The sequence below is a fragment of the Alligator mississippiensis genome, chromosome 4 (genome assembly GCF_030867095.1).
Source record: "Alligator mississippiensis isolate rAllMis1 chromosome 4, rAllMis1, whole genome shotgun sequence".
Lineage (NCBI taxonomy): Eukaryota > Metazoa > Chordata > Crocodylia > Alligatoridae > Alligator > Alligator mississippiensis.
The window spans coordinates 167,096,962-167,120,105 of NC_081827.1; the positions used below are offsets into that span (position 1 = coordinate 167,096,962).

The window sequence follows — 23,144 nt, forward strand, 5'->3', positions numbered from 1 at the left end:
CTCATAATGGCATCTGTGTGCCTCCATCCTTCAGACCCCTCTGAAAATACCATCTACCAGCTTACCAAGGGCTCCAAGCTTCCATAACCAACCTCTGCCCTCAGTTCTTGCATGCAGGATCACCCCTGAGGGAGGAGATCGCAGCGGAAGTCTACGAGGACGAGCTGGACATGAGGCGCTCGGGCTCCTACCTGAACAGCAGCATCACATCGGCGTGGAGCGAGCACAGCCTTGACCCCGATGACATTCGGGTGGGTGGCACACTCAGGACCTTCTTTTGACGATAGCTATACAGAACTGTGCAGAGTAAGAGTTGCCTTTTGCAGTCTTTCTCCTGAAGCAAAACCAAAGGGGTGGAGAGGGTTATACAGGCCCTTCGGGTGAGATGGTGGTGGGGTGGAAGAGCAGAAGGGGAGGGGACCCTGCTCAGTCTCTCTCTATCAGCAGTCCCAGAATGGTTGGTCATGAAGCAATTAGTAAGGCTAATTAATCTCCAGAGTTAACAGCCAGGGGCAAGGACCGGGTGAGTTCAAACTTCCCTTGAGGTTTAATCTTGGCATCCCATTGGCCTGTCTCCATGCCTAACAGCTGCAGGGCAGGTCTGGAGACCTCTTGGGAATGTCTGCCTTTGTCTTGTGGACCTCCAGTTGCTCAGGGAGACAACACTGCATCTGTTCAAAAGCAAAAGGTTTTCTCTACAGCTGGTGGGGTGTGTAACAAGGAATCTATTCTCAGACGCAGAAAACATCTACAGGGTCTAAGTCTGGTTGGCTTTATCAGGAGCCATGTGGACCCAGCACCTTTGTTCCTTAATTAGTTGTTTTAACAATAGGTTCATATCCTGGATAAACAGATGGGCCTTTTACAATGGGTAGCCATATTCTACCTCAGCTGAGCTTCTCCTTTCCTGTGGGAAATCCAGAGCTACAGCAGATGCCCTCTATATAAATCCCAATCACAGGGGAAAATAATCTAGAGGCTGACATGCCTTTTGGAGGACAGGGAGATATTCATAGGCACTTCAAATATCCTCTTGAATTCCAATGGGATTTGGGTATCTAATGTGATCACTTGAAGTGATGTTGAGCTCAGCCAAGCAATTGGAAATCAGGGCTTAGGAACGCCTGCTGGAGAGAAGGGAGAAGCAAACATGGCACAGCCCTGAGTTGAATCAAATGTATTATCTCATTTTGGGAAGTTGCATTACTCTCTGGAGTAAGATACCAAGCCCTCCCTTGGGTCAGCCCACCCTGTCAGCAGCTGGACAAGTCATGGGCTGGTAAAGAAGGTTCCAAAAAAGCAATCCCTGCTGTTATAACCACAGACAGTCAGAAGATGAATCAATTATCTGTGGAAAATATTGACATGTTGAAAAACAACATTCTAACGTTCTGGTCAAAAACAGCAGAAGCAAAATTTGTCCCTGACACCACGCTGCTGCAGATTCCCAGTCTCCTCCATAGGCCCAGCTCCCTAGTCAAACCGCATTTCCCAGACCACCTCTTACCATAGTCTTGGTAGGATGAATCCTGGCTGTAGCGTGCCTGCAGGGGATCTTGGGAGAACAGACATGAGGCAACCCAACAACGCCCAAGAGACTCTGTGGCAGCCATCAGACAGACAGCTCCCCATTTTCTGCCCCAAAACTGGAATGGTTTCATTTCCAAGCACTTTTTTTTAAATGAAAACATGCCTTGTTGGCAACAACAGCAACAACATGCAAATCCATCCATTGAAAAATGCAAATTTTCTCTTGATAAAATTTTTGACCAACATTTGATGGAATTTGTGTAAAAGATGTAGCACTTTGTTGCCCTCCCCTGCCCAGATCCCATTTAAAGGGCTGGGTCGTCTACTGCCTTCAGAGGTGGTTCCTCAGCTCAAGACGGTTGAGGCCTACACTTTGGGATGGAGTGCTTGTCCCAGTCTTCACAGACACCCCTACCCCACAGTATTATTACCCTTTGATTGAAGAGGAGCTAAAATATATATATATATATGTGTGTGTGTGTGTGTGTGTTGCCTTTTTTTCTCCTTTCTGCTCTGTCTTCCCTAAATCCACATAACCTGTAGGAGGAACTGAAAAAGCTTTACACGCAACTGGAGGTCCACAAGACGAAGAAGATGACTGCCAACAACCCTCACCTTCAGAAAAAGAGGAGCTCCAAGAAGGGCTTGGGTCGTTCCTTCATGAGGCGTATCACCGAGTTACCCGAATCCATGTCTCGCAAAGAGGAGAAGGACGGGTCCCTCACGGGAGGCAGCAGGAGTCATTCAGGTTCCTACAAAAGGAGACTTCTAGACTCTGGCAGCTCCAGCATGAAGATGAAAGATGATCCCTCAAAGCGCAAACCCTTCTCTCTGAGGAAGTCTCACAGCACTTATGACCATGTGCGGGACCCCAAGGACAGCTCCCCACCCAGAAGAGAGAGCACCTGCAAAGATCCCTCACTGCTGGACTCCTTAATGAGGAAAAATCTAGCCAAGAAAGCCTCAGAGAGATCCAACAGTGACTCCCTTGACTCAGCCCCCCTGGTCTACAAGTCTGCCAGTGCTCACAACCTGTCAGCAGACAAAAGACCCCTTCACCCAAAGCCATCCCCACTGCAGAAATCTCTCAGTGTCATCACTAGTGCAAAAGATAAGGCCCTGCTGCTGCCTAGCCGGGCATATTTGGAAGACAGCTACCAACAAACTAGAGAAGAGAAGAAGATAGAAGAGGGAGCCTCCACTCCTGAAACACAGTGCTTGAGGTATACAGATGGTGGGGAGGCTGCCAGCCAGACCACAAAGCAGCCAGAGTGCAAGAACGTATCAGAAGGGACTCTGAGCACCCTCCTACAAGACAGTTTCGATAAAGCCGAAGTTTGCCCCTGGGAGGTGGAAGAGCCCGTATCAGAGAGCAAGTCACAGAAACATGTCACATACGCTCCAATAAAGAGCATCAGCGTCGACAGCTCTCACTTGTCTGGGAGGATGCACCCTCCCAGCAAGAGGACACCGCCAGAGCCGCCCATCAGGTACCAAAGCTTGTCTCACAACCTTGAGAAGAGCGAGGCGGCTCCCTGGAACGTCCAGGAGCAAAAGCAGTCTCCTGCAGATGCTGTCAGTAAGGATGCAAAAGAGGCCCCGGAGCTCCTCAACACCTGGGAGGTGGAGAAGCTTCCAAGGAAAGCTGAAATAGCAGACAAGGGAAGAAGTGAGCAGAGAGAAGGCCGTGCACAAATGTCATCCACTACAGGGAAGAACAAACTGACAACTCTACCCTCTGTGGCCGCAGAAGTATCTCCCTGGGAAGCAGAGGCTTGCAATCAGGATCAACATGATGAGCCCACTGAACCAGGAGACTCCAAGAAACCAAGTACCTCTTCAGCAGCCCCCCAAAATCTGAAACTTCTGTGCCGGAAAAACTCCTTCAAGAGCTTAGGGCTTGCCATTAAAGCACTTAACCGACCCAAGGCAAAGAGCAGCATTAAGGGAAAGAAGGAGGGAGAGGGGAGCCAGAAAAAGAAAGACAGAGACCGAAGCAGTAGGAGAGATAATTCCAAAGTGGTAGAAACATCAGCAGTAGCTATCAGAGAGACAGCCAAGCAAAATGACAGAGCCAAAGGGCCCGATGAAAGCCAGCAGAAAATGGTCATTAGGCAAGCAACCATCTGCCCCTGGGAAGAACAGGAGACGATCCCAAACCAGCAAAACAATAATTCCAGCAAAGTGTTTGAAACATGCCCATTAGAGGTAAGCAAAGAGAAACCAGAGGGTCCCCAGAATGAATCAGCATCTAGTAAAGGGAGTGCCAGAACAGAAAGGAGGAGTCTGAAAGACACAAGAGATACCACAGACAGCAATCTGGAAAAGATGAGAAGCCAGTGGGAAATCACATGTCCCCAGGAGTCCACAGACTCTTACGGAGTCCCAGAAAAACTAAGCAAGCCCAAGAACAAAATCTCTGATCAGTCCAACATCAATCCAAATGTGGGCAGCAAGAAGGCAGAAGCCCAGCCTCGGGCAGCTGCAGAGGCTAAACCCAGTGTTAAATCAGAAATATGCCCCTGGGAGGGGGCTGGAATACCATCAAAAAAACAACAAGAGCTTTCCAAAGAGGACAGAAGCGTGATGCAAAAAGCAGCAACAGGTCTAGGCAAAACAATGGAGAAGGGGAGCAGCCAAGAATCTGTCTGCCCCCAGGAGAGCCTGGACATGGATAAACCCTCACTAAAACCTGGTACTAGAAGCCAAGATCTATCTGAAGCCTCTTTAAAGAAACCAGATAGGCTGGAGAGCAAGAAGATAGAGGTTAGTCCCTGGGAAACTAAGGAAATTGAAACCAGCATTCAGGCAGAAATAGGCTCCTGGGAAGTGACTGAGGCTCCACCAGATCCAGGGAAGTTAAGACAGAACAAAGGTGAGGTTTCAAAGGAAAGCAAAAGCACCCCACTACCAGCAGGTCCTTCTACAAGACTGGAAAAGGGGAGCAGCCAACAAGAAGTTGTCTGTCCCTGGGAGAGCCTGGACATGGAGGAATTGTGTACAAAACTTAAAGTGCAAAGTCCTGGTCTGAGTAACGCAGCTTCAAAGAAATCGGAGAGTGTTGAGAGCAAAAGAGCAGAGATTTGTCCCTGGGAAATGGAGGAGGATAATATCAGCATTAGAAAAATGAATTGCCCCTGGGAAGAGAGGGAGTCTCCAACAGGTAAGGGAAAACTCGGAAAGAACACAGGTGAGGATACTAAAGGGGACCACAGAGACACACTGAAAAGGCCGAGTCCAAGAGAAAAAAAATTGCAGCTGATGAGCCAGCAAGAAGCTATCTGCCCATGGGAGAGCACAGACATGGAGGCATTGTCTGCAAGCCCCCAGACACAAAGCCCTGCTCTGAGTAAAGTAGGGTCAAGGAAATCAGAGAGTCTTGAGACCAAAAGGGCAGAGGTTTGTCCCTGGGAAGTGGAGGAGGCAGACTCCAAGGCTAGAGCAGAAATATGCCCTTGGGAGGAGAGTGAGACTCCTTCTGAGAAAGGAGTTACAAAACCAGACAAAGAGAGACCTTTCAAAGAGGAGAAGAGCATCACACCAGAGGCAAGAGGTCCCTCTAAAACCATTGAGAAAGGGAGCAGCCAGCGGGAGGTCATCTGCCCTTGGGAGAGCCTGGACATGGAGGCATTGTCTGCAAAGCCTGATGCACAAAGCCCTGGTCTGCATAAGGTGGGGTCAAGGAAATCGGACAGTACTGAGAGCAAAAGGGCAGAGATTTGTCCTTGGGAAATGGAGGAGGTGGACTCCAGGGTTAGATCAGAAATATGCCCCTGGGAGGGGAGTGAGACCCCATCAGATAAAAAAAAGTTAAAACGGCAGATAGGTAGAGCTTCAAAAGGGGAAAAGAAAGGATCTAGGGGAAGTGAAGACATAACTTTGAAAAAGAAGAAAGGGTCCAGCCCTCAAGACTCAACCAGCTCCTGGGGCAGCCTAGACACAGAGGTCTCCACCATCAATCCCAACATAAAAAAAACGCATCAGTTTAAAATCCCTTCAAAGAAGTCGGAGAGTGCTGAGAGCAGGAAGGCAGAAATTTGTCCCTGGGAAATGGAAGGGGTTGACACAAGTATTAGAGCAGAAATATGCCCCTGGGAGATGGTTGAAAGTCCATCAGAGGAAAGAGAGAGAAAGCAGGACACAGGTGGAGCTTTCAAAGAAGACAAGAGCATCACAACACAAGCAGCCTTAGCAAGTTCCTCTACAGCACTGGAGAAGTTAAGCAACCAACGAGAGGCCATCTGTCCCTGGGAGAGCATAGACATGAACGAACTTTCAGTGAAACCAGGGTCCAGAAACTCTATCTTGTCCAAAGATGCCTCCAAAAAATCAGAAAGCCTTGAGAGCAAAAGGGCTGAGGTTTGCCCTTGGGAAAGTGTAGAGCTGGACTCCAGCATTCAAGCAGAAATATGCCCCTGGGAAGCATCTGAAGTTCCATCACATAAAGCAAAATTAAAAAAGGATAAAGATGGAACTTTCAAAACCAGCAAAGACATCTCCCCAAAGACATCCAGGGCAAAGGAGATTGGGGGCAGTACATTGAAAAAGCCAGAGAAGGGGGACAGTGAGCAAGAGGCCATCTGCCCTTGGGAAAGCCTGGACATGGAGAAATTGTCTACAAAACTTAAGGGACAAAGTCCTGGTCTGACTAAAGCAGCTTCAAAGAAATCAGAGAGTGTTGAGAGCAAAAGAGCAGAGATTTGTCCCTGGGAAACAGAAGAGGTTGATACCAGCATTGGAAAAACTAATTGCCCCTGGGAAGGGAGGGAGTCTCTAACAGGTAAGGAGAAACTTGGAAAGAACACAGGTGAGGACACCAAAGAAGACCACAAAGAAGCACTGAAAAAGCCAGATTCAAGGAAAACTGGAGGAACAACATCTAAAAAACTGCAGCTAATGAGTCAGCAAGAGGCCATCTGCCCATGGGAAAGCACAGATATGGAGGCATTGTCTACATACTCCTGGGCACAAAGCCCTGCTCTGAGTAAAGCAGGGTCAAGGAAATCAGAGAGTCTTGAAAGCAAAAGGGCAGAGGTTTGTCCCTGGGAAGTGGAGGAGGCAGACTCCAAGGTTAGAGCAGAAATATGCCCCTGGGAGGAGAGTGAAGTTCCTCCTGAGAAAGGAGTCACAAAACCGGACAAGGAGAGATCTTCCAATGGGGGCAAGAGCATTACAAATGTAACAGGTCCTTCTAAAACCATGGAGAAGGGGAGCAGTCAGCGGGAGGTCATCTGCCCCTGGGAGAGCCTGGACATGGAAGAATCCTTTGTACAACCCTGCCCTAAAAACAGAGACTCAACCAAAGGCTCTACAAAGAAATCAGTTAGTGTGGATAGCAAAAGGGCAGAGGTTTGTCCCTGGGAAACTGAGGAGGCCAAGTCCAGCATTAAAAGCAAAATTTGTCCCCAGGAAGTGACTGGGGCTTCTTCAGATCAAGGAAAATTGAGAGAGGGTATGGGTAGGGTTTCCAAAGAGAACAACTCAACAGGTTCGCAGAGAACTGGAGATATCACATATAAAAGCCTAGAGAAGGAGAAGACTCTGCAGGAGTCCATCTGCCTTTGGGAAAGCCTGGATATGGACAACTCCTCTATAAAAGCTGTGCCTGGGGCAATCATATCGAAGAGATCTGACAGTGCTGAGAGCAAAAGGTCAGATATTTGCCCTTGGGAAGCAGTGGAGCTAGGAGTTGTTGGGAAAAAAAGCATTAAAGAGGAAGTATGCCCATGGGATGTAGCAGGTGCCTCATCAGTTCAGATGGAGAAGCAGGCTGTAGAAGCAGCCAGCGCAACTGGCCCTGAGACATCAACAGTCCAACTATCCAAACCCACAAGCAGACAAGGCCAGGCTGCACATCAGCCACTTCATCGCATCCTGCCCGACTCCCAGCCTCTGAGGGCCCTGAGCAGAGGCAGCAGCACAATGGTGGAGGTGCTCCCTTGGCAAGGGGCTCCAGTCACGGCCAAACATCTCAGCAAAGGCAGCACAGTAGTGGTAGATGTCTGTCCATGGGTACTGGAAGGGGCTCTCACAGATCACACTGAAACCAGCCAAAACTTAAAGGTGTGTCCCTGGGAAGCCAAAGACATTGGTCCCATCCATGCCATGCAGTCTAAGAGCAAATCAGCAGAAAAAATGAGAGAGGAAGCCAAGGGCCTGAGCCAAAGCAAAACAGACATCTGTCCATGGGACTATAAGTAGCCAGCTCCACACAGGGGGAAGCTGACTATGGCTGGTGGTTTTTTATAAAAGACAGCAAGATGCCTTCAGCCAGTGACTACTTCAGTTCTTAAAACAGCCTGCTGCCTGTGCACTAAGTGTGGATTAGGACTGCACCTGAATTCCAAACTACAGGTAGATTGCACGTGTGACAATGTCCCATATGAGGTTACCCTTCGTCAATTCAGTCAGAGAATATGAACCATGCTTGGGACTGAAGTCACACTATGGACCACTTGCTGTCAAGGGACAGTCATGACTTTCTGCCTTCACAGAAAAAATACCAAGCCAGCTGTGATACTCTGCACATTTCATCTTCTGTTTGTCAACATGTAGCAGCAGGGTAGTGTAAAGTTGTCCTTGTCAAACCCATGGTATCTGAAAGTATTGAGACCATCCTCAAAACCAGCCGCACCTGCTTTCACCAACCACACGTGTGATGCAAAATCTGTAATTCACTAAACAAAATGTCTTGACCGCAAGCTGAACAAGAAGTTGAATAGTCTTACATCCAAGAGAGAGATTCAAAGGAAGAGGCTCGTGTCTGCAGTACAACAAAGAGTGACTTGCGTATCCTTATGTGTACAGTTCCAACCGGTTTAACTTTACAGCTACATTGATTGAAGTTATGGTCTGAAATGTGTAGAATGACTTGAAATTCAATGAATGGGTCTAACCAGGAAAGGGAATGAAATGAAACCAGAGATTGAGATACACCTTATACCCAAAATGCCACATCCTCACCTTCTGGGGACCCATAATGATCCCTTGAGCTATTTACATTGATGCTTCTATTGTCTCCTCAGTTCGCTGACTCCCTGTTCCACTCGTAGCTATAAGGCCCATCCTGCAATGCTCATCTCCAGTGAGGTGCTGAGCACCTTTCCATTGACTCTTATTGTTTATGGTTGCTCAGGGGGAGGGGGAGTATGGCACCAATCAAGATCAGTGATCCACAGTGCAAGGTGGTATACAGACCCATGAAAGGAGGCAGTTCTTGCAGTAAAGAACTATCATTAGCAGCTGACTCGAGATGACATGTGAAGAAAATGCACAAGGTGGGAGAGAATGGGGCAATAGGGGAATCATCTACCAAACAGCCACCTCAGCTCTCTGGTAGGGCAATGATTTGAAGCCAATGGAAATAGAGGATCCTGGGTCATCATTGGCAGGATCAGGCTCCAAACATCAAACTCTATATTGTTCTTTGAGCAGAGTCAAGTGAAACAACAGTTCATATGAAATGCAGGGAGAAACTGAATGTAAAGATGGCATTGAGGAGAGGAGGAAAGCTGCTTTACAACATGCCCCACAGCCAGCCTGCCTCTCCTCCAGTGCTGCCACCATCTTAATTTTAATGAAGGGCAATTTCAGGTATCCAGTTTAGTGCAAGTCAGGCTCTAGAGCTTGGGATGAACAGCTGCTGCTTGTGTTCCTACTCCATCCCACCTCAGTTTGTTTCCCTGATTCAAAGGTGGTTATTTTTGAATTGCCCACATGGGACTTCCACAGATCCAAAACAAACCTGCCAGTTTTGTTTTGTTGCGGTCTGATGAAGGTGGCCCCATGCCTGAATGCTGCAATTCAGTGATTCCCAAAGCTGCTTCTCTTTTCTGTTGCCAGAATTCTCTGCCCATCATCCCAGGAAGTAAACTAACCCCTAGGTCATTCCACTGCTTTGCTTTTAGAAATCTCTGTTAAGGACTGTGCGACTAGCTCCGTGACACTGTTGTTACTATCGCAGGAATTTAACCATAAGGGGATCCGTTGTCTTAACTAACAAACCACTAACTTTCCAAAGCACTTTGTCACTACCAGTTTGGGTGTGGGTGTGTGTGTGTGTTAACATGCCTAGGGTTCCAATTCAACTTCCTGTCAGACTATAATCTATCCAGGAAGTGTAATATTTTATAAACAGTGTAATATTTTATCAACAGTATTTTCACTGTCTATAGCAAGCTTTCACTTCTAGCATCCAGATGATATTCTTGTGCTGGATGCCTTGACTGCCCTGTGTTCTACACTTGCATCTACACATTGTCACCAACCCTTGTGGGGAGGAGATGCAAGACCTGCCATTAGGAAGCACAGCCCCAAAAGCACCTCATCCCGCAGCCTGAGGGAGGGCTCTGGGTGGAAGTAGGGGAGGGAAGGAAGAGCAGTATTCTGGGAGCAAGCATGCAAGGAGCAATGAGAGGACTCCTCAAGCTGTGTATGCAATGGGTTCACACAAGTGAATAGGGCAACTGCATTTGCAATATGCAGTCAGAAAAGCTCCAGGGATGGAAGATCACAGATGCTGTTGGGTGGGAACCAAGGTGCCCTGGCAGACATGCATATGGGAAGCCAGCACAGTGCTTATCTGCGCACCCTGTGCCTCTCTCAAGACAGAGCCTCACTTTCACTAGGACCACAGTTTGCTGCCTACCCCCCAAACTACATGGGGAACTACACAGAGGAAGGCAAAGTAATCTTCCTCCCTTCTGGATCTTCCACAGGCAGAGACCCGGTACTTCTCAGCTGTGGTGGCAAATAGAATGTGAGATGATTATGGGCAACAGGGCAGGAAGGGAAATGCAAAGCAAAGCTTTACCCAGCAGGAAACAAATATGGAAGAGCAGGGGCTGGTGTTAGATTTTACAGGTCCCAGTTCAATGATCTGCTCACCAGTGATTCTAGTGGCATTTGCAGGTAGCTCTATATATACATGGGAGCCCGTAGGGGAATGGTTGGGACAGAGATGCAGGCTCTACTGACACAGCTAGCTGCTCCTTTGTCCTTTTCTCCTTCTGAGTTTAAGGGCTGTCCAGGACAGCAGCATCCTGTGTGTGTTATCCCTGCCTCTGGTCCCATTCAGATGGGATCAGCAAAAATCAGAGAAAACAGAAGTGAAGGCCTCAGCCTCATCCCTGATCTGTTGCTGGGCGCTGAGATTTTCTACCACTTCTCTTTGTCAAATTTGTCCTTTACTTCCACTCTGTCCTTAGGAAGCGGCATTGCTGTAGTGTGCAGTCTGTGACTTCTCTCAGCACTGAATGTCAAACAATGAGATTATCCAATTATGTAAGAAAATGTATATACAGAGAATAAAGAATATTATCTATAGACATGGGCAGAGTAACTGACTGTGATTTATGGTAGAGTAGTTAAAGTCATGGTTTGGGATGCCGGAAACAGAGGGAGGATTTATGTGGTTGCTTACTCATTATATATGTCCAAAAAGAGCACCAGTTGGAAAGCTCATCCATCCTAGTTTACTCCCAAGCTGTTCCTACAGCTAGTGGAAGCTTTTCCATGCACAACACTCATTTCAGGCCATTTGTCCCTCCTTCTCCCCCCCTCCCATCCCACAAAGACATTTAATATAGGATCTTAGGAAGGGAAGGGGCCTCCTGGGCCATCAAATCTAGCTCCCAGTGCTCATAGACACTCATTGATTGAAGAAATTCCATGTCAGGTTTTCCTTAAAGGACGCTGAGCTTCTGTATGAACAGCAGTTGGTGCAACTGACAAATGTCCATTACTAGAGAGCGTCGTCTTGCATAGGGGTTGGCGACCCTGCTGCACCCACAAATCCATCCCCAGGAAAGCTCAAGCCCCCTGTGCTTACCCTAGCTACAGATACCCTCACTGCCAAGGGAACCGGGAAGCCCAGGCACAAGAGAGCAACAGGGAGAGCTGCTGAGGATAGTGCTGCAGAAGGGACAGGCAACTTAGCACAGGTCTCTGCCACCCTATCCCCGCTACGCTTCCTCGGGCTGAGCTAGATCTTTGCCAGCTGGAACAAATCTATAGGTTGCTAACTCCTCATCTAGCAAACAGGGCACTGGACAGGGTATCAGGAGACTTCTGCTACTGATCTGCTGTGTCTGACTTAAGGCAGGCCCCTTTCTCTCCATTCTCCACCTTGCCCTCTTGTCTTTCTTGCATAGATTACAAAAGACTCTCCTTTGCCACGTGCTTGTCACAGATTGCAGGTAATGTCTGCAAGATCTGACACTGTTCACCTTTAAAGAGTTAAAACTGAAAGATGGTGTCAGCATCTTTGCTGAAACTGGAAAAGTGCTCAAGTTTCAAACTCTGGCTAAATAATAGGAGGATTCTGAGGGCTAAGAGCCAAAAAAAACCCTAGCAAGTATCACACTTTGTTTCTGTCCACCCCCCTGAAAAAAAAATCACAGAGAAAACAGGGCAAGCAGTTTGCAGGTTAGTTTGCTGCCCCCCACCCCTTGAGGGGAGAGCCTTTCAGTTTGGTATGAGGAAGCAGGAAAATAAGAACTATTTGGGGCCAAGGACCAGTAAGCAAGCCAGCTTCCAGACAAGTTTGCTAGGGAAGGTGTGCTTGGAAGAAGGGCAGTAAGACCAAAGAGGTAGATTAAGAAACCCAGGGAAATGGCTGGAGGATGTTGCAATGCGAGAGCCACTGCTACTGCCTCTGCTTTCACCCATGAGGTTTTTGTCCAGGCAGGACCACTCACCATCGAGGCTTCTACCAAAACCCTGAGTTAAATGGGGAAGTGGATGACCTGGAGGAAAAGCAAGCAAGAGGGAGCAAGAGGGGAGGTGTTCTCATTCTTCCTAAGAAAATGGGGCAATGGACTAGTTACATTAGGTGCCTTTAGTGTACATGAATGCATGGAAACTGGGAAACAAGCAGGAAGAATTGGAAGTCCTTGCACAGTTACAGACCTATAATGTGACTGGAATAAGAAACTTGGTGGGAACTCACATGACTGGAACACTGTCATGGATGGGTACAAACTGTTCAGAAAGGACAGGCAGGGGAGAAGACGAAGAGGAGTTGCACTTTATGTAAAAAAGCCATATGATTGCTCAAAGCTTCAGTGTGAAACTGGAGATAGGCCTGTCAAAAGTCTCTGGGTTAGGGTCAGAGAGAGCAACAAGGGTGACGTTGTAGTGGGGGTCTGCTACAGACCAGCAGACCAGGAAGATGAGGTAGATGAGGCTTTTTTCAAATAGCTAGCAGAAGTTTCCCAATCACAGGCCCTGGTTCTCATGGAAGACTTCAATCACCCTGACATCTGCTGGGAGGGCAATACAGCAGGGTGCAGGCAATCCAAGATGTTTTTGGAGAGTGCTGGGGACAAGTGCTGAAGGTTCTTGATACAGTCTCTCACAACATTCTCACAAGTAAGCCAAAGAGTATGGGCTGGATGAACAGACTGTAAGGTGGATAGAAAACTGGCTGGAGCTTCAGGTGGTAGTCAATGGCTCAATGTCTAGCTGTCAGCCGGTATCAAGTGGAGTGCCCCAGGGGTCAGTCCTGGGGTTGATTTTGTTCAGTAACTTCATCAACGACCTGGAAGATGGCATAGAGTGTACACTCAGCAAGTTTGATGATGACACCAAGCTGCGGGGAGTAGATACACTGGAAGATAGGGCTAGGATTCAGAGTGACCTAGACAAATTGGAGGATTGGGCCAAAAGGAATCTCATGAGGTTCAAGGACAAGTGAAAAGTCCTGCACTTAGGACAGAAGAATCCCATTCACCGCTACAGCCTGGGAGCAAACTGCAGAAAAGAACCTGGGGGTTACAGTGGACAATAATATTAATGTGAGCCAACAGTGTGTCCTTGTTGCCAAGAAGGCTAATGGCATACTGGGCTGCATTGGTAGGTGTGTTGCCAGAAGGTCAAGGGAAGTGATTATTTCCCTCTATTCAGCACTCGTGAGGCCACATTTGGAGTACTGTGTCCAGTTCTGGGCACCCCACTATGAAAAGGATGTGGACCAATTGAAGGTAGTCCAGCAGAGGGCAACAAAAATGGTTAGGGGCCAGGGCATATGACTTTTGAGAGGCTGAAGGAACTGGGCTTATTTAGTTTAGAGAAGATAGAGGGGATTTAATAGCAGCCTTCAACTATTTGAAGGGGGGTTCCAAAGAGGATGGAGCTGGACTGCTCTTAGTGGTGGCAGATGACAGAACTAGGAGCAATAGTCTCAAGTTGCAGCAAGGGAAGTTTAGGTTAGATACTAGGAAGAATTTTCTCACGAGGGAGAATGGTAAAGCACCAGAACAGGTTACTGAGTGAGGTTGTGGAATCTCCATCCTTGGAGGTTTTTAAGACCTGGCTAGACAAAAGCTTTGGCTGGGATGATCTATTTGAAGATGGTCTTGCTTTGGGCAGAGGGTTGGACAAGATGACCTCCTGAGGTTCCTTCTAGCCCTAATGTTCTATGATTCTACTATTTTCACAGCAGGGGGAAACTTATTAATTGGAAGGGTACTTCAGCTGATCCCCTCTAATTAGCTCGTATGTCCACTCCTATCCCACAGTAACTGCAGTTAAACCACAGTAATTTAATCCAGTTTCATTCAGGGTTAAATCTAACCCAGTTTAAACTTCCATTTATTGCAGAAGAGGGAACAGATGAAACAGTTCAAGTAGTTGAAGTCATAATTCTCTTCTCCCATGCCCTGACTCACATGCCCATTTCTTCCTCTGTCTGAAAACCAACTAGAATAGGAGAAATAAGGCTGATTTAAACCATGAAGCTTGCTTTCCTGCTTTGTGTGTGGCTGACAGGGGAATTTTTACCTACAAAAGAGAATGCTGTAGCCTGGCTGTTCTGGTGTGTTCAGTACCTGACAGGCCCATCGTGGGGTTTTACAGCCATAAGATCAGCTTTAACAGAATGCCAATGCATAGTAGGAAGACAGGGAGAAGCTAGGAGAAGAGCAGTCCCAAGAGGAAGGAGCTAAAAGGCCCCTAATACATACACCTGATGGGAGAAAGGGAAGAAAATGTGTTACTTTGCTCAAAGAAGGGCAAGAGTGCAGTCAGGCAGTCTTACAAAGAAATGATGCTGTGATGCTTATATAAGTGAAGATATGGAAATTATATGTGAGGTATATTCTTCCTGCCACAACCACTTTCTGGCAATATCTCATGATCAATTTCAGGTTATCAACCAAATAGATTCCAGAAATAGACACAACAGTAGTTACTTCCTCCTGAGCAACAAGTGGCAACTTACACACCAACAACTTTAGAATCAATTACTCTATTATTTTACAAACAAAATGCTGCAGAGTTCTTGGGGACAATCACCATCAGTGGGGACAGGACAAGCAGATGACAATCTACTGCCCGCTTCCAACATCTGACATAGGAATACATTTGCTGATGTCCCACAGATTTATGAGGATCTGGGGAACAGGAGTGAGAGGACAGGTTAATAAAGGAGAACAGGCATTCAGGGTCAGGGTGTTTGGGGTGATCACGCCCCATCACTACAAGCTTACTATAAAAGCTGCACATAGGATAAGGAGGCAACAAGGGTATAGAGAGAGAGTCTTGCACACCAGCCCATAGGCACTTTTGTTGCCAGTGATGTATGGTCAGCTCCTGCACTGATGGTTGCACAGTGATGAATCCTGAAGTACTGGGTCTCCAAAGCGTAACGAGGTTTGAGTAACATCCCATTGAACTGTGTGTGGTAGGTATGGAGACGACCTCCCCTGAGCAGCATTCTGTTTGCTTCAAGTAGCCCTGCAGGGACTCACCCGATGGCACATGCACATAGGTGGAATCCAAAGCTAAAGACAAGTTACTGGCTGACTGCACAGCTGGGAAGCAGTCCCATCTCCAGCCCACTACGTTCTCACTCTGCCCCCATGCCCTTCATCCATTATTTGTATTATTGCATCTGCTCAGGCTTTGGAATTTCATGCTGGAGCTCATCAAATTCTTGTGAGGGATCCAAGTCTGGGCCAGGGATCATCACCGTCTGAAAGAGCAAGACATAGGATTAGCCTGGCAGTGAACTGACCACAGGGTGGCTCTGCACTCAATAAGCAGAGGGACAGGGACCTCGGTTTCAAGGCAACATGGAAGAGCAAGCAGAGCATTAGGGCAGTGGACAGCCCTCCCACCAGAAGAGGAAACTACTGTAGTAGGGTGCATCCACAGCACTGATATGGCTCCTTCTCTTTCCTGCAGCAATAGGTGAAGGCAAAGCAGCAGCAGCCCTTGCACCAGTCTGCCTGGATGTAAGAGCACACACCAACTGCAAATGCTTGCTTGGCCTGAAGGGTTTTTAAACCTGAAGCTTGCTAAGATTTTTTTTCCAACTATTTAAGTTAGCTTAATAAAAGATATCAGATTCACCCAAAGAACCTTGTCTGCCTCGATCCACGTATTAGCATTTGCCCAACTCTGGAAGCTCCAAAGCCCTGGATCCAAATTCCCAAGCACCTGGGAAAGCAGACTGCCACCAGTCAGAAAAACAGAGCAGAATATCAGACCCATCTACGATGATAGGAGTGACTAGGCTTGGAGGGGATGTCTTGAACCAAGGAGTCCAGTCCCTAGGTAACTATGTCCTCTAATAGCCTCCTGCATGGGTTGTCTCTAGTGCATAAGAGCTGCTGCTTGCAGACAAACCCACCCACACCTCACTGCAGAAAGTTCAGCAAAACCAACATCCCTTGTCAATCATGCACAAAAAACTGCTCTATCACATGGTTCACAGAGCAGAAAACTGCAGGCCTGATCTCAGAGGTATTACCTTAGTAATGGGGTCCTTTGGTGGAGCCCAGGATGGCACTATCTTGCCATGTAGCCGCCAAGAGCTGTAAGGGTTGACGAAGTGCCTCTCAAATACAACATACTCCAGAACATCTTTTGGCACATCCTCTGCACCATACATTAGCCGTCCAAACCGATCATAAATCGCCAAGGTCTGTGGGGAAAACCAAGAAACCCATCATGCAGATATCCATGCACAACTGGCAAGGAGACACCACGCAGACAGAGACTATACCTGTCGGGTGTGCATGCGTACTGTCACCTGCCCATAAAGGTTGTCTTTGTTCACCATAGTGAAATGTCGGATTTGAACTGTCCTCGGAGGCTCCAACGACTCCACAAAGCTCCAACGGATGGTCTTGTATCTGTTCCCACGTACCATTTCCTACCAGAGAGGGAATAAAAAGTCACTGATCAGTGTGAGGATTAGTTGATCAATCATCTCCAGTGATCAAGGGAGAGGTAAGCTCTGCCTCCTTCTATCCTAGGGCTCCTCTTTTGCTCATATGGAGAAAAGGGCAGCAACAGAGAGCACAAGCATAAGATTCCTAGGCCCTTTAGGGGTGGTGTTGAGTGCTGCTGCCAATGCTGCAAAGCAATCTCACCAGGGCTTCCTAAAGGGCTCTTTGCTTCCCAAAATGATACAAAAGGTAATTCTCTTACTGACCAAGTAAAGGCAGAAAGCAAAGAAGTGCACCATACAGACTAAAGTGAATCAGAGATGCATAAAGCTTTTGTGAGTCACATAGTATCTGATGAAGCGAGCTGCTTATGCATCTCCGATTCAGTTGGTCTATAAAGTGCACATCTACCCTGCCATCTGCCTGACTTCAGATTAAAACAGCTAATGACCTCTCTCTGATCAAGTAAAGAGAAACTTTAAAAGAATACAAGGTTTAAGTTATGCTGTCCCCCTACCATTGCTTCAATAGCCTCTCAAGGAAAGGAAAAACTACACCGCTCTCCCAACTGATTTGTTTGCTCTTCTTATTGACCCCTTTGTATCTTTTCATTGGAAAAGAAATTAATGTGGTTTTGTTAGCTTCCTTGACTGACCAAAGAACCCAGTCGTACAGTTACTGTGACAGAGCTGAATGAATGGCTAGGTGTTTTGGAGCCTGCTAAAATCAACAGGGAAGCAAGGAGTCCTCTTCATGGGGAGAAGCAAGCCCTATATGTGGGCCCCACAAAAGAGAGAGTCCACTTGACTACCTTTTTGAGAACAAATTCTGGCCCTATAGCAAAGTAGCAACTCTTTAACTCCAATCAGCTCCCAAACTCATGCATCTACAAAAGACTTTTATTCTTCCCCCTGCAGAAATAAATAAGGAATATATATTGTATGCTGTGAAGTATCTATTCTTTAATCCCCATTTAGAGCTGTGCTTTGTCTCATCTCTCTACCTTTATTAGGGACATTAATAAAAGGAGGCAGCTCACTGTTCAGACATCAAATGGTTTCTAAAGATCCCTTCCCTTTTCAAGGATGTACTAATTTCCAGACAAATTATTTACCGGGTAGCAACGTTCAGTCACCAAAGAATGAAGCTTGTTCTTGTTAAAACTGCAAGTGAAAATACATCAAGTTACCAAAACGTACATACTGAAAAGAGTTCTATTCTGGCAATCTGCCTTTTCCAAAACATCCACCAATAAACGCAAAGGGCTGAGCACTGGACTGTGATTTCAGAGGAAGAAGAAAGGGCAAATGTAAACATGCCTGAGACGCAGCTGTGAAAGACATGTACCACACTCGACTCAATTTGCTTCACTGATGCTTGAAATTCTAACTAAAATGCAGTTCTGAAAGACACTGTGTTGAATCTCTAGAAAGCAGCATATATCAATGTTCCATTGCAATATTTAGGATCAAATCAATTGTAAGCAACCTGATTTCCAGAGGATCCAAGTAGTTCCATTTCAAATATTTCAGTGGGGTATGCAGGTGCTCAGCACCTCTGGAAAGCAGAGGCAACATGTATTGTCAATTTCCTGTTGGCTGGAATTAGAGTATTTGGCCTGCCACTGCCTTAAACCTCATCTTCTTCCTGGAAGTAGCAGCAGGGAAAGACAGAGCTTAAAAGGAAAAAAAAAAAAAAAAAAAAAACAACTCAGGAGACACTAAGAAATATGAGACAAGAATGCAAGGCAAAGGAAAATCCTTCACAGTGACACCACACATTCAAAAGGAATCTTACTTGGTTAGGCAATCATGGGCTTCAATAAATATCTTCTGCGCCATCTCTGGGAAGGTTTTGGAGCTGAAGTTGGGATCATATTGTTTCACCTTCCGTATCCTGCAAAGACAAGGGTAGGTAAAGTTTTGAGGGTGTTGCACTTAAACCCACAGAGAACACGGACCTCAAGCAAATACAGTGCCCCAAGCAAATAATAATGCAGAATCCCTCACACCCCTCAGGTTAGACAGCACCACTCAATTTAACCCCAGCTTCCAAGAGAAGCTATCAGAAACTCCCTGATACTGTAAGGCAGGGGTTGTCAACCAGGGGTACACATACCCCCGGGAGTACTTGGAAAGGGGCTAGGGGGCATGCACGGGCAGGCGAGAATGGAGCACCACCACCCACCGCCCCGTGCCACTGCCTCCCGGGAGCTGCAGTGAGGGCAGCAGGTCCCCTCTGCAGGCCACACATGTACCACCCAGCTGGCCAGATCCGGGGGGGGATGTAAGGTGCCCTTGTGCTCATGAAAAGCTATGACAGCTCTATCCTACGATTTTGAATAACCATTCACCATACGCAACACAACAATACAGCACAGGCTTAGAGGTTTGCCCTACAATTCATGCTCTGAACTCATGTCCATGTCAAGAACATGGACAAATGAACAGCAAGTTAACAGGAGGCAGGGACTTACTGGGCATCCCACCTACTCCATAACTGTGGGCCTGGCCTTACCTGTCAATGACTGAAAATTAAACTGCAGAAGATTGGCCTGACTTCTCTGAGGGATAAAACGCTCCTGTTTAGCTTTCATGTTCTACAGAGCAAGAGCAGGCATATAGATATTTGGCATAGAGCAGCTGACATGCAATAAATCCCCTCCCCAGCACCTTTTAACTCTCTGTAATCTTAGGGTTGTTCCACACCCAAAGACTCATGTTTAAGTTTCCCATCAAAGTATTCTACTTTTAAAAGCAGAGGTCACAGGAACTAAAAGGAAAATGAGAGTAAACCTGGCATTGGGGTGAAGCTCCTAGGATTGAGACTCGGGAGGTTTGTGTTCAAATCACACCTCTGCCTCCAACTCCCTGCCTGACTAAGCAAGTCATTTGCTTTCCTCAAATCTCAGTTCTCCAAAATACGTGCTTGCCTGCCTTGTCTATTTAGACTGTAAATTCTTTGGGAGCAGAAATACCCCTAGAATACCTAAAGAAGTAAGGCATCAATCTTGCCTGGGGCCTGTACACTGTTTTATGACATACAAAAACAGGGAGTCTCATGTGCCTCAATCCTGTCCATCAGGAGACTGAACATCAAAGCAGATGGCAACCTGAGGATAAAATACTTTTCATGAGAAAGCCAATGGCCTCTACACAATTATCTGTTGCCATCACATGACAGCAGTGAACAGTACTGACATGGGACACTTCAAATACTAAAAGAGATAGATGGAAAATAAAATGGCATATCATTGTTGTAAGAAATACTGAATGGAACTGCTGGCACCCAGAAGCCATTTCTGAACAGAGCTGGAGATACGCACGCTAATTGTGAAATGGTACTTTGCTTGAGCTGCACTGCCCTTTGTTTCAGCGTCTCCTTAGACAGGGAAGACAAGCGAGCATCACCTTCAGGAGGGATGTAAGGGTCAAAAATAGAAGCTGTATTGGAAGGAAAGAGATATCAGGAAAAGCACAACACTGCAGCAACAAGTTAAGTTCTTAAAGGAATATTAATTACTGAACAAAACAAATAGATAAAACACTAGACAATTAGGGAGAGATTTATTCCCTCAATATATTTTTATCCCAAATCATAAAGGAAAAGTTAGAAATAAACAGGACTGAGGGTTTGGAGGACTGAGAAGGGTAACTTCATACTGGTGGAGTGCTAATTCAAAGCCAGCTCAGGTTCTGATCTAAGGTATTGCCATCTGACAGCTCTCTGGTGGCCCATGTGAAATGTGTTCAGTGAGTGGGTCTCAATCCAGGTTCCACAACACATGACCTCCTCTCCCCCAACCAATAAACAACTTGTTGATAGATTACAAGTGAATGGGTTAGATCAGCAATTCTTAACCAAGGTGCTGTGAATCAAATATGACTCTAAAGATAAAAGCAGGGATCTCAAATAAGAATCCATAGTGTCAAAACCATTCTGACTTGCAGTCTTCTGAAGTGTTTGCAACAGATTAATTTTTCTATTATTTTTCTGCACTGAAAAAATTAATGAAAACTAAGAGATGGCATTTTCTGAGGGGTGCCTCACACCTATCAAAGGGGCCTCAAGTCTAAAAAGGTTGAGAGCTACTGGGTTAGATATTGGACACTTCGAATCCTGGAAGCCCTAGAAGTCCAAAAAATCAGAGTATGTTATGCTGCTGTAGAGAGAATTTTCTATGCCACCACCCATGTTGTTCCCATTTCTTGGGCACAGGATTTCTGTCACCCAAACTAAAAGTCTGGGACCTTCCCTGAGAACTAACCAGAAGTCAAGCAAAAGGGCTATTCTCCCAAAGGGGGATGTAAAGTGCGCAAACAAGATGAAAAGCCCTTTTTGAACACACGAACTAGATCAATAAAGGTCATATTTCTGAATAAGATCAGTTCTACCCCCCATATCCCTTATCAAACCCTCTAGGAGGAAGACCAGTACATTTTTCTGTTACTACCTGTGCAGGCCAGAGTTATAGAGCGTTCCAGTTTCTCATGAGGGATCACAATCCCTGATGCTCTGATTTTCCCCTTCTGTTCTTCTGGAGTTGTATACTTTGTATTAACACGTGGGGGCAAAAAAGGACGCTTCTTTGTTCTCACTGGGACCACAAGAGAGGACTGAGCCAGCCGAATAGGACTGAGTAAGGATTCTGCACCCTGAGGAGGAGATACAGATAAAGCCAAGCATTCAGGCCTCTCCAAGCAGCAAGACAACAAATCCATCCCATCTCAGCAGACCTATTATGGTAAGCCCTAGAGGCTGCCTGGTAGAATGCATACTTTTCTACACGTTATCACTTTCTGATGGCACACAAAGCAGGGTAGGTTCCCAGTGCCTAGCTGTACTACCCCAGGGGGCCTTGCTATCGATAACCATGCTAACTGGTTCGTGACCTTATGATCATAGGAAAGTAGAGCTGGAAGGGACCTCACAAGGTCATCTAGTCCAGAAGTTCTCAATCTTTTTTGTACCAGGATCAATTTGTAAACATCAATGGCCAGTCAGTCCCAACCCAGTGCCGCCCCTCACGACCCGCTGCCCCCTGCCACAACCCTCCAGTGTGTGGGGCAGGGGTTGATTGTGTGAGGCATGGGGGGGGGCCCAAGCAGCCCCTTGCAGACTGGAACTCTGCCAGCCTGCAAGGAAAAGGCCGCAGTTTCCTGCATTTTTCTCCTTTAAAGGAGAATTGATTTTTAAAGTTTGTTCGCAATCCTTTCATATATTCTTATGACACACTTTTGGGTTGTGACCCACGGGTTGAGACACGCTGATCTAGCCCAGTCCCCTGCTCAAGGGAGGATGGTTCCTGACTAAACCATTCCAGACAGAACCCAGTAAAGTGAACTTGGGTTCATGAAACCTAGTGTGCTCTCCCTCCATCTCTCTATTTATATGCACATCTTATTTAATTAGCCTAAAAAGGTGCCTTCTGACTGACTTCAGACTAAGACAGCTAGCTACCTGTCTAAGCCATCCCAGACAAGTCTGAGTTCATTCTACTTTTGGCAAACAAGGTTCCTTGGGTAAATATGATACCTTGTATTAGACCAACTAAACAATTGTAAAAAATGTTCTTTGCAAACTTCTGGGCACAAACACCCTTCTTCAGGCACAGGGAGAGTCTGCTGTTGGTCTGTGTTCTCCTGGATGGGGTAGAAGCGAGCAGCAGACTCTCCCTATGCCTGAAGAAGAGTGTCTGTGCCCACCAGCTTGCAAAAAACAATTTTCCCAACTATTTAGTTGGTCTAGTAAAAGATATCAACGCAAAGAACCCTGATCGTAGACCAACACGGCTACAACCAACACCTGCTCTTGTGCATTCCAGGAATAGAGAGTCCAAAACTTCTCTAAGTAGCCTGTTCCAATACTGGACCACCCTCCCTCAAACCAGCGATTTTACCCGGCATCCCCAAGATCCTACCGACACTGTTAGGTGGGCAAACACGATTCACAAGCCCAACACCAGGGATTTCACACAGGCCGCCCCAAAACCTCCCCATCTGTTGTGTTCTTCCCAAGGTCTTAGCAGGGGAGGAAACGGCTCTGTTGCCCTTCCGCAGGCAAAAGGCAAATGGAAACCAGGAGGTGGCATGCTCTGAGCCCCTGCCCAGCCCCAGCCAGGGGCAGCATCGAGCAGGAGGAGATGGGGGAGATGCAGGAGGACTGGCTGGGCCAGGCATCCTCTCCCAGCGCAGCTCGACCAGGCCCCGTACCCACCTGCAGGCAAACCCGGAGGGGCAGCCGAACCAACCCGCGCTGCATGGGCGCCGCCATCTTTGCCGCGCGTTGCACTGTGCGATTCAGGCGGAGGCCGTTCGCGGAAGGGGCGGGGCTTGCGCGGTGGAAAATTCCACTGGCTCCTCCCGCTCCCCTCGTGGCGGGGCTGGCAGGGGTCGCGCTTCCGCCTCCACCCCCGCCCCCGCCCCGCCCCGGGTGCTACCA

At 47.1% G+C, this 23,144-nt stretch overlaps 2 protein-coding genes across 2 annotated transcripts in view; one reads left to right on the forward strand and one right to left on the reverse strand.

Moving 5' to 3' along the window:
• The window catches only part of GPR179 (G protein-coupled receptor 179), a 54,458-nt gene extending 43,604 nt beyond the window's left edge, over positions 1 to 10,854 (forward strand). The window contains exons 10-11 of the mRNA XM_019482574.2: positions 105 to 251; positions 2,074 to 10,854. Of these exons, the coding sequence (XP_019338119.1) occupies positions 105 to 251; positions 2,074 to 7,731 (5,805 nt within the window). The 3' untranslated portion in view covers positions 7,732 to 10,854. The remainder of the gene's footprint in view (positions 1 to 104; positions 252 to 2,073) is intronic.
• A 3,903-nt stretch (positions 10,855 to 14,757) lies between these two features.
• MRPL45 (mitochondrial ribosomal protein L45) lies at positions 14,758 to 23,027 on the reverse strand. The gene is made up of 8 exons (XM_006277116.3): positions 22,920 to 23,027; positions 21,157 to 21,358; positions 20,029 to 20,146; positions 18,501 to 18,599; positions 17,818 to 17,866; positions 16,538 to 16,687; positions 16,283 to 16,456; positions 14,758 to 15,502 (listed from the first exon to the last, which is right to left on the reverse strand). Exons 1-8 carry the CDS (start codon positions 22,974 to 22,976, stop codon positions 15,413 to 15,415), a joined length of 939 nt encoding a protein of 312 aa, XP_006277178.1. The 5' UTR covers positions 22,977 to 23,027; the 3' UTR covers positions 14,758 to 15,412.
• Between the last annotated feature and the right edge of the window lie 117 nt (positions 23,028 to 23,144).

Bases quoted from the DNA above. Each gene is read 5' to 3' on its own strand.
- MRPL45 (XM_006277116.3), bottom strand. From the start codon at position 22,976: ATGGCGGCGCCCATGCAGCGCGGGTTGGTTCGGCTGCCCCTCCGGGTT. The intron at 21,359-22,919 runs GTGGGTACGGGG...TCTCCTCCTCAG, and splicing joins CCCTCCGGGTTTGCCTGCAG to GGTGCAGAATCCTTACTCAG. The intron at 16,457-16,537 runs GTATAGTCTCTG...TTTTCCCCACAG, and splicing joins TACGCATGCACACCCGACAG to ACCTTGGCGATTTATGATCG.